Raw genomic sequence first — 14,725 nt, forward strand, 5'->3', positions numbered from 1 at the left:
ATTATGTAACCAAAAAAAATCACAATTATATATGTAAAACAATTATAAAAATACATATTTTGAAACATAATTATTATTCAAAGCATCATAAAGAAAATTCCATAATAAATTTGTTAAATATATTTAATCTAAATTATTTTAAATATGTTTACATATCAAAAAAGGTGTTTTCTCCTTTAAACACAAGTAATTAAAAAATTTTGAATTCCAAAATTATTAAATGAAAAGAATTTATCATCTTTGTTTTTCTCATGATGAAAGTTTTTATCATCAAAATCAAATATTTCATTCCACATTAATTCCATGTACTAAACTGTGACACAGAAATTGTCATTCTATTTAATTTTTAATTCCATGATTATTTTATAAAATCATCATTCGATATATCAAGCTGTGACAAAAGTTATACTTACTTTTATTCATGACATAGATTAAACAATATTTTAACATCATAGCACATGACATGAAGATTCAAACCAATCTAGAATCTATCTTCCTCGGGACTAGTTTGTTTAGCATAAGACGCACACTCCACAAGGGTCATCTATGCTTGCCTGGCTACAATTTTGCATTTTCACGCCATTTTAAGAATTAAGTATTCATGGATACATTGAATTACTCCTTAGGTTTCATAATAAATGTCTCTTGAAGGTGTTTTTTATTGATTATTTTTATATTTATTTTGATGATTTATCTTTTAAAATATTTATTTTAGCCTCTTATTTTTTAAATTTAATTTTATTTGATCATTTTGAATTAATAATTATTTTTAATTTTGATAAACAATTTTGAATCTTTTATTGATCAATTTAAGATTTAAAATTTATCTTATTAGATTTATCTAAATGAAAATTATTGATCGGAACTAAAGTGCAAATATAAAAGTATTATAAATATGATGAAAATTGTATATGAATAAGTCTAAAAAAATAACAAAAATAATTTTAAAAAATTAATTTTATATTATTTTTCTAATTTTTTGTGAGAAATATTTTTTACATGATTTTCATTATATTTATATTTTTTTGTATTTGAACTAATTGAATTTTATAGTTTATATAAATAAATTTAATGAGACAAATTTTGAATTTTGAATCTATTAAAAAAAATTTAAAATTATTTCTCAAAATTAAAAATAATTACTATGTAAATTTAAGAAATAAATGACTAAAATAAATATTTTAAAAATAAAATAAAAGACCAAAAGTATAATATAATCAGCATAAATAATATTAAAAAATGGTTAAATTTAATGATAATTAATTTAAAACTTTTACCAATAATAATTTTTTTACTGAATGATAGATTAAAATTTGCATAAAAATTAAATTAGAATGATACTGTTCCAAATTTTATTAATGTTCAGTAGCTGGATCCTTGTTGTTCAAAATTGATATCCATCCGGTACAGTTATAATGAGATGACAACAATTTATTTCACCACATAATTTTAGAATTATATAATAGTTGATTATATTACTGTATTTTAATATATATATATATATATATATATATATATATATATATATTTAACGTTAAATAATGTGTAAAAAAAATTAAAATTATGTGAAAATTAATATATATAAATTAATTTCACTTATAATATCACATAATTTAATTCTTAATTAATTAAATTTTATATTATATCAAAAGTTATTAAAAATATATAGTTTGATATAAATTTTTAAACTTATATCTACTATGAATAAATCTGACTTTTCTTAAAAATAACATATAAACAAAAAACTTTCTAACTAGTATATGAAAAAAAAAAATATTAAGATAATTCATTTCAATGAGTTTACATCTCGAAAAAATAAGTCTTTGAGTGGAAGATATTTTTAGTGAAAAAAATATATATTATTTTAATATTAACATATAACAGCTTAAATATCAAGATTCTTAAAGTTCATTAATTAATCGCAGAAGATCTCCATGGTTAGTAAGTTTATGAATATTTTATTTTATGTATATTCTACAATTAAAAATATCTTTTAAGATAAAATCATTTGTAAGTATTTAATTACCTAGAGATGAAATTTATATAATAATGAAATAAAGAAGTAAGAAAATTGTTCCATGGCTGTTGGGACTGAACGTTAGGTGGCGCTGTTTACAAAGAAATTGTAGAATGGATATACGAAGTTAGGTGGCTTCTGCAAATGCATCTTTCAAAAATGACTACATTATTATAGGTAGATATTTTAACATTCCAAATATTTCATTAATATTCATAATTTTTCTCATACCATATTACTTACTCCATATTATATTTATTTATTTATTTTCTTATTTAGCATCGAATAACTTCATACAATCTTACTATCCATCATCAATCATTTTTGCATTGGCTATGCATCCTTTGTGCTTTGATAATTTAAACATTATTCTCATTGATATTTGAGATTGAAGGTGTTCTAAAAAGAATACGTACACTCAACAAGATCCATCCAATGAACCATATATATTCTGAACAAACTTAATATTGGCCAATTGTATGAATGAGATGTGGACAAATAACTCATGAAAAATTATCTCTAACCAATATGTATGTATACAAATTGTGATAGCTTGCAAATATTTAAAGGACATAATTCCAAATAAAAAGTATTGAAGATAAGAGAGATTTGATTTGAAAAGTCAGGGGAGCCATGCCCTTGAATGAGTTCCCAAGTGTTAGCAAGTTGGGCAGTTATATCTCTCATCCATCATCCATGCCAATGGCCAACCCTTGTGAATTGCGGCTGTCACATGCAATCAGACTCCACCACCTTCCCTTTGCCCATTGCGTCTCAATCACTACTTTTATTTTCTTTCTATAATCAAATTAAGTAGAGTATGAATTTTATCAACACATTATGTTGAAACAATACAAATTCTTTCTGCATTTAATAGACATTAATTATTATTTTGAGGATAAATATTTTGTACCAATATTATATTTAAAAAAACCATTTTTATTTCTTGGAGTGTTAGAACTTATCCTTTTCTTTTTTGAGAATACTGTTATCATAAATAAGATAATTTTGCTCCAACTGAGTAGATTTTTGTTTTGGGAATCGATAGAATTATAATATGCTGCAATAGTATTCATTTGACCATAAGCTCACTAAGAATCTTCCTATTCTTTAATCTATCCAAAGAGCACTTAGTCTCCCTCGCCGAAAGTAGAAAAGGTAAAAAGGCTTTCACTTGCTTTTATTTTATTAAGCTTTGGAAGATGGAAGAAAAGGGATTCATATTACATCCCCTTCACTGCTAGGACCCTGCTAATGCACATACCAAATACCAATATTTTCATCAAGCGTTATAAACATATAAATATTTTATTTCATTAATTTAAATTAACATATAAAATAATTTTATAATTATTTATTAATTTAAATTTATGAAATAAAATATCAAATAATTTTTAAATTTTTTAAAAATTTACAAACTTAATATATATTAAGAATTTTATATTCAACAATTAGATTATTAAAATTTAATGTAGAAGATAAGTTATTAAACAAAATCAATTTATTCATAAAATAAACAGATCCATCCTCATATATATATATATATATATATATATATATATATATATATATATATATATATATATATATAAAATTCACAATATAAAATATATTCAGTTTTCTTTTTTCATGTAAAGGATGATATTGTATGAGGATTTGAAATTTCCAAAATTTTTTTCAAAAGTATGATATTTATTAATTATTTGACTAACATTTTAACTAATTAAAAAATGTACTATGAAACTAGTATTTAATAAATATTAACAATTGGTAATCCTTGTGTCCAATATAATTAATCTCTTTTTAGAATCATGACTGTTTACAGTTAAAAGTTAAAAGGAATTCCGTAAATGATATTTGCATTATACTTTAATTAACAAAACAGAAACTTAATCATAAATATAGTTTAACAATTTTATAAGCCGTGAAATCACAGAGTACTCGTCGTACTAAAAAAGAAAAAGGAAAAAACCCACTGAAAAGGTTAAAAGCTTAGAGGTAGATTAATTGGAAAGAAAACGGAATCCTTCTTCTCGAAGAAATTATGTTAGCCACTGCTATACTATATACATGCCACCAACTTCCACATTCTAAATAATGGGAAAATGATAAATTCTTTACTAACATCAGAAGAAAGGTTTTTTGCTACTTTTACAGTACTAAATATGTAACATTTCCACAATAATATTAAATCCCTGAATTTTTTTCAATACAAAATACTTAAAATTAGTATTATTGTCTGTGTATTTTATAGATTAAATATTAATTATATATAACTAAAATTTATAAATATATATTTAAATAAGTATTATATTTAAATATATAAATTATATTTAAAATTTATATAAATAGATATTTTAAATATATAAATTATATTTTTTATTTAATATAAATAATTTATATATGCAATAATATTATTTTTAATTATTGATAATTTATTTTAAATATTAAATTTTAATTCATATTTAATATAATAAATAAATAAAATAAATTAGATAAAAAGTTAAAAAAAAATTAAAAAATTATTGTTAAAGAATAATTCTTAAAAATATTTTCAATTGCTTGTTTTTAATATATAAAGAGTTAATTGATTATAGTCAAAATTTGTATAAAATAATATTTTTAAATACATAAGTTATTATATTTTTTATTTAGATAAATAACTTATACTATGACATAAGATTATTTTTAATTATTGATGATTTATTTTAAAAATATTAAATTTTATTTTAAAATCAAATATAATAAATAAAAATTAAATTAAATTAAAAAAATTAAAAAATTTCTAAAAATATTCTTATTGAATAATAGTTTCTAAAAATACTTATACATAAAATAATATGTATATATATATATATATAGGAGGATTCAAACGATATTGGTGTAATTTTTATTAAGTATTATACTGCTCAATAACTTTATATTAAATATGAATTTTATAAATTCAACCGTTAGATTGAAAGTTCTTTACTCTTAAATCATATATGCAAAATTTTATATTAATTCAATATGATTTGATACTTCGTTCTTATAAAACAAAATTGACATAATATATACATTAATTTCAAAATATAATAAAATATGAATACTTTGATCACCTTCAAGTAGTTATTTAATTTTAATAAAATTTGATATACACATATAAAGTGATATGAACTTTCAATCTAACGGTTAAATTTATAAAATTCACATTTAATATAAATTTATTGAACGGTGTAATACTTAGTAAAAGTTATATCGATGTCGTTTGAACCCTCCTCATATATATATATATATATATATATATATATATATATAAACATGTTTATAATATACAACAACACACCAGATATCATGCATGAAAACTAATCACATCTCAACCAAGCATGTACCTCACCCTATCATGTCCCAAAAGACATCAAATGCACATGAACACATCTCATCAGACATCATATGCAAATACATTGACCAATGCATCTTCACATATTCACCTACAGAGATCTCCTAACAATAGGAATGGCAAATAAATTCGTACCCGTGGGTAATACCCGAACCCGTCCCGACTTTGACAGGGAATACCCGATTTGACCGAGTACGAGTATGGATACAGGTAAAACTCAATCTGTTAAACCGAGTATGGGTATATACATACCCGCCACGTACCCGTACCCATACTTGATTGAACTATGTTAAAAATATCTAATATTTTATTATGTGTAATTATTTATTATAATGTGAAATATTTATAGTTGTTTAATTATTAAGAAATCTCTTGATTAAAATATGAGATAGAGAAATAATTTAATTATAATTATAATATAATGAAAAAATAATTTAAAAATAGTGTATTTTTTGCAAAAATAATAATAATAATTTTTTACGGGTACAGGTACGGGTATACCCGATACTTGATAGGGACAGGGATGATGACGGAAATTATATACTCGACGGGTACGGGTACGAGTACGAGGATGGGTTTAAGTCGCGGGGACAAGGACGGGTATCATGAAACTCGTACCCGACCTGTCCCATTGCCATCCCTACCTAACAACATGAGTAGTCTAAGTAATTTTCACCCTACCGAACCAACCCAATCATTTTCACGCCCGAAGCGCCAGCTCGATCACAGCAAAATGGGATACCAATCTCTCTTCTGGTTTCTCGAGTCTCATCACTTATACTAAGAAAGTCTTGTTCAACCATCAGGAGTAGTACAGCTGGGTATGGGTTTACCACGACCTTGGCATGCATTACCAAGTCACATATGAAATTCGTCCACTGATTATACTCAACCACTAACTAAGGATTTGGAGGAGACTCAACACACCTCAAAAGCTACTCCAAGAGACACACCTACTCAAGGAGGGTTTTCCAAACTGTGGCCTACCCAAGCACCACTCCAAGATACCCTATATGGGATCTTCAATTTTCAAAATATTTTTCTCTCCTCAAATCCTAAGTTAGCCATCATGCTATAATGCCACACCGCATTTTTAGTATTCACACCTCACCATACATCTACTATATACATTACATCCAGTCAATGCAAATAGAGATCAAATCAAGTATAGCAAACAAATGCTTAACATCTCAATCAAGAATAGTATATCAATGTTTAACAATTCATACAATAATAACATATAAATGCTTCACAATAAATTCAACATAACATATCAAACATATAAAGCATATCAATGCTCATCACCATTTCAAGTACACAAAGATAGCATATCAATGCTCATTACCATCATCCTATAACACACAACATGTAATAGATACAAGCATTTTATTCATGCACACCAATTTCACCTATCATACAACATGTAACACATGCAATTTATCCAAAGCACTTATTCCTACGCTGACAATCTTCACCTAAAACAACCCATAGGGAATTATACTACTCCAATCATTGTCATCCTTATCTCATATGAAATATAATAAGATTTTCTACAACTCTCATGAAGACACCAAGTCCTAATTCCATCATATACTTTGTTAAAAATTGTAAAAACCGAAACCATTTTCCTAAATGCTGACAGCTTGACCTTTGCTCACTAAAAAGGTCATAACTAAATCTCTAGACCTTCTTTTTGGGTGATTCCAGAGCCATTGGAAAGATAACATTCAAGTCTACAACTTTCATGCAGACCTCAAGACCAAATTCGGTTATCTACCCTCACCGCTGCAACGCTTAAATCAGCGCTTTAGCACTAGATTTCCATCAACTCAGTTTCCTTTCCACGGCCATGGCTGCAAGTTTCTGCCACTCTATTTTCCCTCATGGCCATGGATGCAAGTCTCTACCACCACATTTTCCCCACGGCCATGGCTGTGAATCCATAGCTATGGCTGTGAGTTTCTGCCACTTCATTTTTCCCCCACAACCATGGCTGTGAGTCTCAGAATTTATGAAATTCCATGGTTTTCACCTTTGATCCTCTCCATCTCTTCACCAATCTTCCCTCTAAACATGATTTACACTCAAAATCTCTACCCAATTTGTTCATACAGCCCAGAAAATACAAGAAATTCAACATGCATGCAACCAAATTCAAAGAAAATCATCAATGTTCAACCTTTCATCAAGAAATTGGAACCCCATTGTTCAACATGAAAATCACTTCGAATTCATCCCCCCATTTACAATTTTCAGAATCAAGTCTCGATTTATTCAAACAACCTAACATGAAAATCAAAATCTCAAGTTTTCCAGCTTCCCTTACCTCAATCTCAAGCTCTACGAGGAAGAAGAGAAGAGCGGAGAAGAAGAATGGAGAAGGAGAATCCGTGCGACTCTAATGCTCAAAGTCCTCAACTTCTCCTATTGCTCAGTACCTTAGTGAATCAAAATGAGAGGATGAGTTCAGCAACAAAGAAACATCAAGAATGCAATGGTTTTCCAGCACAACGAGTGAAGGTAAGTGAGTGAAGGAAAAAAAATAGGAAGAGAAAGAAAGAGTAAAAGTGTAACGACCCGCCGTGGCCCCTACACTTAGTGGAATTGCACTAAAAACAGTGAACTAAGATAAATAATAAAATTGGATAACTTATAAATACAAAAACATGAAAAATATATAAAAATAATTAAGTTTTTAAATATTAGGTATTTATACAGTTATCCAAAACTACTATCTCCTAGTGTCAGTCAAGCACAAAATTGTTACCCAAGGTGGTATCTCTGACACTAGGAACCAAAAAATCCACTTCTAGCAGCGGACTCAGCCAACAGCTCCAACCTAGACCGGATCTGCTCCCATACACAATATGATCATAGTCGTCCATCCACATGGAAACAGAAGGGTAAGCTAGAGTTCAATAATCAACCATATAAGTATAGGGAAAATACTATACCACTCATTCATTCAATCATCATCACAAACGACCATATTGTTCAACATAAAAACACAACTCATTCATACAACTTAGAAGCAACTTTAATACAACAACAACAACAACAACAATGTACAACTTAATATTTAATGCGTTGTCACGCATATACAACTGGAAGATCTCCAACAACTGAGGTTGAGCAGTCTAGGTGGCATAAACCCTACCGAATCCAACGTTTGACTTATCTCAATCAGGTCAGGTATAGAACAGCGTTATGAACTTCGAAGAGAACCAGGTATAGACAATAATAGGTGATTGCTCAGGTGTGTCACTTAGACTCGGGGGTCCAGTACTACTGTCAGGACAGAAGGGTTTGGGTATGAGCCTACCACGGCCTTGACTAGCATCACCAATCCACATATGGAGTTAGCCCACCCACTGTCCTCCAAGTACCACGCACCCTCCAGTACCTAGTCAAAGACTACATCTCTAACTAGTTACCTTACTCAAATTGGTCATTCAACCGTGACATGGATCAACTATTTTCATGTCGCCCACACAGTACTAAGGGATTCAACTTTAAAACAACTTTCAACTTATCACCTTAGTACTATGTATCTCAACATAGGACATATATCTTCATCATATGTCCTCATCTTTCCAACTTTACAACAATAGGCAGCTTAACAACTTTGCAGCAATAGGCATCTTAACAACTTTACAGCAATAGACATCTTGCAACAATAGACATTATATACCAACTTGATAACTTCTTATTTAATTATACAACTATGCAACTTTAATAATTTTAACAACATGCAAACAACTTAATTAAACAACTATATAGTCATTACAACATCAACTTAATGCAACTTAACAACTTTATAAACAATTTCAGCAATATACAACATATTTAAAATTCATCTATCATGTCAACTTATACTACATTCTAGCTTCCCTCACCTGAAGATTGGCTTTAAAAAGCCAAGAATCTGAGAAGAAGAAAAAGAAGAAGAAATATCCTCCAAGCTTGACTCTTGAACTTCAATCCTCCAAAAACAAGCTTTCTAGTCTGAAATTCAAGAAAAGATAAAAGACATTAGTGGTCTAGAGAAGAAGAAGAATCATATAGAGAAATTAGAGAGAGAAAGGAGCCCACAGACCCAGAGTCCTTCTCTCTAGAACTTCTCTCTAAAACCTCTCATTCTCCTCAACTGCCCACAATCCCTATTTATACAAGTTCAAGAATGGCCAGAACGGCCCGTTTCGAATCCAAAATGGGTCGTTCTACACCCCTTCATCATGTGTAAAAATCACATGCAGAACGGTCTGTTCTGAAACCAGAACAGCCAGTTTTGGAACTCATCCAGAACGGCTCGTACTCCCTCTAAAACGTCCCATACTCCATCCAGAACGCCCCGTACTCCATCTAGAACGGCACGTTCTCAACTACGATTTACAGGTCAATTTAGTAGTTTGGAACGGCCCGTTCCAATTTGGGAACGACACGTTCTGGGCTACTAAATCACCCATACTGGACTTTTGGGCCTTCTGAATTAACTTACTACGTTATAGAAGGAATAGAAAAGGGAATGAAGGTTTTGGGTCTCACATGTGTAATAGTTAATAAAAGATACTCCACTTAATAACTCATGTTGTATATTAAATTTTAATTATCCAACTGTTAAAATAAAAGTTCTTATGTATAAATCAAGTTTATAAATTTAAAATAAAAAATAAAAAAACATATGATACTTCATTATGTAGATTTAAATTAATGTATAAAATATTTTTATGATTATTTATGCATTTAGAGTTTAGAGTTTAGAGTTATGCTAATAAATATGTTTTATAATTTATAGAAAATATTTAAATTTAACATATATAATTACATAATTATACTTATAAAAAAATAAGACAAAAAATTAGAGTCTATCATAAATTTAATAATATTAAGATAGATAAAATTAAAATTAAAAAGAAAAAAAGATTATTATTTTACTAGTTTTCGGAAAATTTTAAAAATACTATTTTTAAAGGAAGATATTTTAAAACAAAATTAATAATATAATAACGTGTATTATTACGTTATTCCATGCCTTACGTATCTTTTATGGTTTTTAATTAACTAACAAAATTCTTTAAGATAAGTGTCTTAAATTCAAAATTTTACTGTAATTCTCATAGATAAAAAAATATATATACAATTTGAATTTATATTCACAAATATTCCTTTCATTATTATATCGTATTAATTATATATTTTTGATAAGAAAATTAATGCGCAAGGAATAATAGGTTCAATATTTCTCTAATCCAATCCTAGATTTCAATAATTCAGAATGAACTGAGAATCCACGTGGTGTGGCAGTTCTCTTTAATTGCGATCGCAAATGTACTCATTCATTCAATCACCACTTGCCTAAGAAATTTACTTTTCCCACCACCACTCATTCATCGATATTCAATACCCTTCAAATATTAAACAATTTTCTCCCCTCTCCACTTCTCTATATAAACTCGCCACTCCCTCGTTCTTCCCATCAACAAAACCCTTTCATCTTCCTTCACAAACTCTCCTCTTCCAAACACCAACCATGTCCACAATAATGTCCATCATACCCACCTTGCTCTTTCTTTCCTTCACCTTGTCATTGGCCTCGGACATGTCCACCGACAACGAGGTCATGGCCATGTACGAGGAGTGGCTGGTGAAGCACCAAAAAGTGTACAACGCGTTGGGAGAGAAGGACAAGAGGTTTCATGTTTTCAAAGACAACCTAGGATTCATTCAAAACCACAACGCTCAGAACCACACGTACAAACTCGGGTTGAACAAGTTTGCTGATATCACTAACGACGAATACCGTGCCATGTATTTGGGCACCAAGAGTGATGCCAACCGCAGAGTCGTCAAAGCTAAGAAAACCGGTCACCGGTATACCTACGACGCCCGTGACCGGTTGCCGGTGCATGTGGATTGGAGGTTGAAGGGTGCAGTTGCTCCAATCAAAGATCAGGGAAGTTGTGGTGAGTTTCTTTTTTTTTTTTTTCTTCAATCATTTCGCCGTTTCTTTTGGTGAAGATAACGTTACTTATCTGATATGGACTTGATTAAATTTATCTTTAACAGCTTTTTTGCTAGCTAAGGTTACTTATCAGATAAGGAGTTGTTTTAAATTTGACTATTAACAGCTTTCTCTAACTCTGATAAAGATCACTTGTCGTGAGAATGAGATATTCTATCCTTTTTGAACTGCTTTGAGAATAATATATATACTCAGTTTTAAAATTTTATTATTTTTTAATAGTATAAATAACTGACTTGATTGCATGGATTTAATTTTGAAATTTAGCTACAATATGACAATTGGTAAAAAAAAAACTATAATATGACAAAATAAACTAAATTAAAAGAATATATATATATATATATGAAGAAGAATTAAATTATTTTAAAAGTAATTCTTAGTAAAATTACTCTAAACTCATGATGTATATTGAATTTAAATTATCTAAGCATTAAATTAAAAATTTTAATGTATAGATTAAATTTATAAATTTTTTAAAATTTTGAAAATCATATGAGATTTCTTTATATAGATTCAAATTAAAGTATAAAATATAAAATTAAAGTATAAAATATGTTTATGATTTTTTGTTAATTTAATTAATAAAAAAGTTTAATCTATCAATTAGATTATTAAAATTTAACATAAATTATGAATTATTGAGTAGAGTAACCTTAATAAAAGCTACTCTCAAAATAATTTGATCCCTATGTGTGTATATATGAAATTGAAAATGGATGTGTATGATTAGATTTAAAAAAAAATCTAAATTGAAAACAAAAAAACAAATTAAGGTGGCATGTTTTATTTTTTTAAAAACTAAAACTAAACTCAATCCAATAAATTTATTTTAATTTAATCTGCAAAATAGAATTTTATGTGTATATATATCGGTTGACGTGATATATTATTGGGCAAGTCTGAGATTTTCTTCTGAATACTCAAAAAAAATTAATTACTATTTATACTTTTTAAAATTATTTAAAGTCATTTATGCTATAATAAACAATTTTTGCACGTGTAAAGGGTTACAAACCGTCACACTAACAATGATTACTAATCGTTGGATTTTATAATAAATTTGTTACTAATAACTAATTAAAAGTTGATATTAAATTTATTAATTTTTATAATAATTATTTTAATGATAATTTGTTATTTGATTGATAATAATGAAATTATACTTTTAAACATTTTTTTTATTAAAAATTGATAGATTATGGGAGATTAGGTTATGTTTGATTGAACTTTGACGGATAGAGTTGGACTCTTTGTTGGAAGAGGACTGTTAGATTTTGTTTATTTATTTGATTTTTTATTTGTTCTTGACGCAGGAAGTTGTTGGGCGTTCTCAACAATAGCCACAGTGGAAGCAATAAATAAAATAGTGACAGGAAAGTTTATGTCGTTGTCAGAACAAGAGCTTGTGGACTGTGACAGAGCCTACAATGATGGATGCAATGGTGGTCTCATGGACTACGCATTCCAATTCATCATTGACAATGGTGGCATAGACACAGACAAAGATTATCCATACCGGGGCATTGATGGCATTTGTGATCCAACTAAGGTCACTATACCAATACTTTGAATCAAGAAAAAAAAAAATTATTCTGGCCTGATATTTTAAACTCAATAATTGATTTGTTTCTAATGATTGTGAGTGGCTTATGCTGCTGCAGAAAAATGCTAAGGTAGTGCAAATTGATGGGTTTGAGGATGTTCCATCATATGATGAGAATGCTTTAAAGAAAGCTGTGGCTCACCAACCCGTAAGCGTTGCTATTGAGGCCTCTGGCAGGGCTTTGCAACTCTATCAATCAGTAAGATTACTCTTTAAAAAGTTACACGATGAGTACTGCATTGATTTTGATTTGAGACTATGTTCCTAAGTTATGTGTGCAACTTAAGAATGTGATAAGCACTATGCACAACATGCAACAACATATGTGTCATATATATGCTTACAAATTTCTGATTGTTTTTTCTTTTCAGGGTGTGTTTACTGGTAAATGTGGGACAAGGTTAGATCATGGTGTGGTCGTTGTTGGATATGGCTCTGAAAATGGTCAGGATTATTGGCTGGTGAGGAATTCATGGGGCACTGGATGGGGTGAAGATGGCTATTTCAAGTTACAGCGCAACGTGAGAGGCATTTCCACGGGGAAGTGTGGAATTGCATTGGAGGCCTCTTACCCGGTCAAGAATGGCCAAAACTATGCAGTTTCTGATTCTGCTCATGAAAACACTCAAGTGTATATTAGCAGTGCTTGAAATACGTTTGGAATTGGGAAGAGGGACAAATGCTTAAGTTGCAAGAAAGTGATGCTTATGTTACCTTAAATGTTGCTATTTACTATGCCTGTTAGGCTGTTCTTGTACATAGATTTCTTCAGGTGAAAACTGAACCTGAATATCAATTTGTACTGGTTTTCACTCATTGTTATTCCATTTGAATGCTTAATTTGAATTATCCTTATGCTAGTTATAATTCTGATACAGATATTGATGTTTGCTATGACCCTGTTCATCTGTTCTTCGATATGAAAAGCTCGGTGCAGTGTTTTAAATTATCTAAATCAGCACCTTATTGTCCATGCTTGTTACTAAGAGGACTTGAATTGAAAAATATCATTTTTCCATTTTTTAATTGCATATCATTGTGCCTTGACAAGAACATTTCATATTGAGTTGAATAGTTAAAATTAAAAGATAAAAATAAAAAATAAAAATTAAAAATTAAAGAGTCTTATGTTGAGACTTACGAGACACTGATCTATAATTAATCTTGCAGCGGTCTATCTAGTTTATTGATGTTGCTATCACTTTTAAATTTCCTGCAGATGATCTCATTCCGATAAGACTATAATATTCATCAGCATGGAAGATGAAATACTGTTATACTGATAAAAGAATATTAAAATATGTGACAATAAGTTTGAAACAATACTAATATAAAAATACCTTTCTGCCGTATGCTAATGGCAAAGATTTGTATTTTTTCAGTCAAACCGTACACGTAGCTGTCTCGCTAATGTAATCACGAATAGAAAAACCTGTGAAGAGTGCGTGTTAATGACACACGGGAATTGCTACGGTACCCTCAAAGATGGAGGGGTTCCAATACATTTTTCTATGTAAACTCATAAAAAATTTTAAAAAAATTAATTTAATTATAAAATGAATAATCCAAATTAACTTATAAAATAAAAATAAAATAAAATTATAGAGATTAAAATTATAAGTTTTCAATAATATTATAAAATATTAAAGAAAAAGAAAAAAATTAATAAATAGTAGAAATAAAAAGTTATTAAAATTACAA

General features: G+C 28.6%; 1 protein-coding gene across 1 annotated transcript; it reads left to right on the forward strand.

Annotated features, from left to right (window-relative positions):
- Window positions 1–10,749: 10,749 nt before the first annotated feature.
- LOC109788177 (cysteine proteinase1) lies at window positions 10,750–13,884 on the forward strand. The gene is made up of 4 exons (XM_020346844.3): window positions 10,750–11,359; window positions 12,735–12,970; window positions 13,083–13,223; window positions 13,396–13,884. Exons 1-4 carry the CDS (start codon window positions 10,927–10,929, stop codon window positions 13,672–13,674), a joined length of 1,089 nt encoding a protein of 362 aa, XP_020202433.1. The 5' UTR covers window positions 10,750–10,926; the 3' UTR covers window positions 13,675–13,884.
- The last annotated feature ends 841 nt before the right edge of the window (window positions 13,885–14,725 follow it).

The sequence above is a fragment of the Cajanus cajan genome, chromosome 5, assembly GCF_000230855.2.
Source record: "Cajanus cajan strain Asha chromosome 5, NIPB_CcT2T_4, whole genome shotgun sequence".
In the NCBI taxonomy this organism is placed as follows: domain Eukaryota; kingdom Viridiplantae; phylum Streptophyta; class Magnoliopsida; order Fabales; family Fabaceae; genus Cajanus; species Cajanus cajan.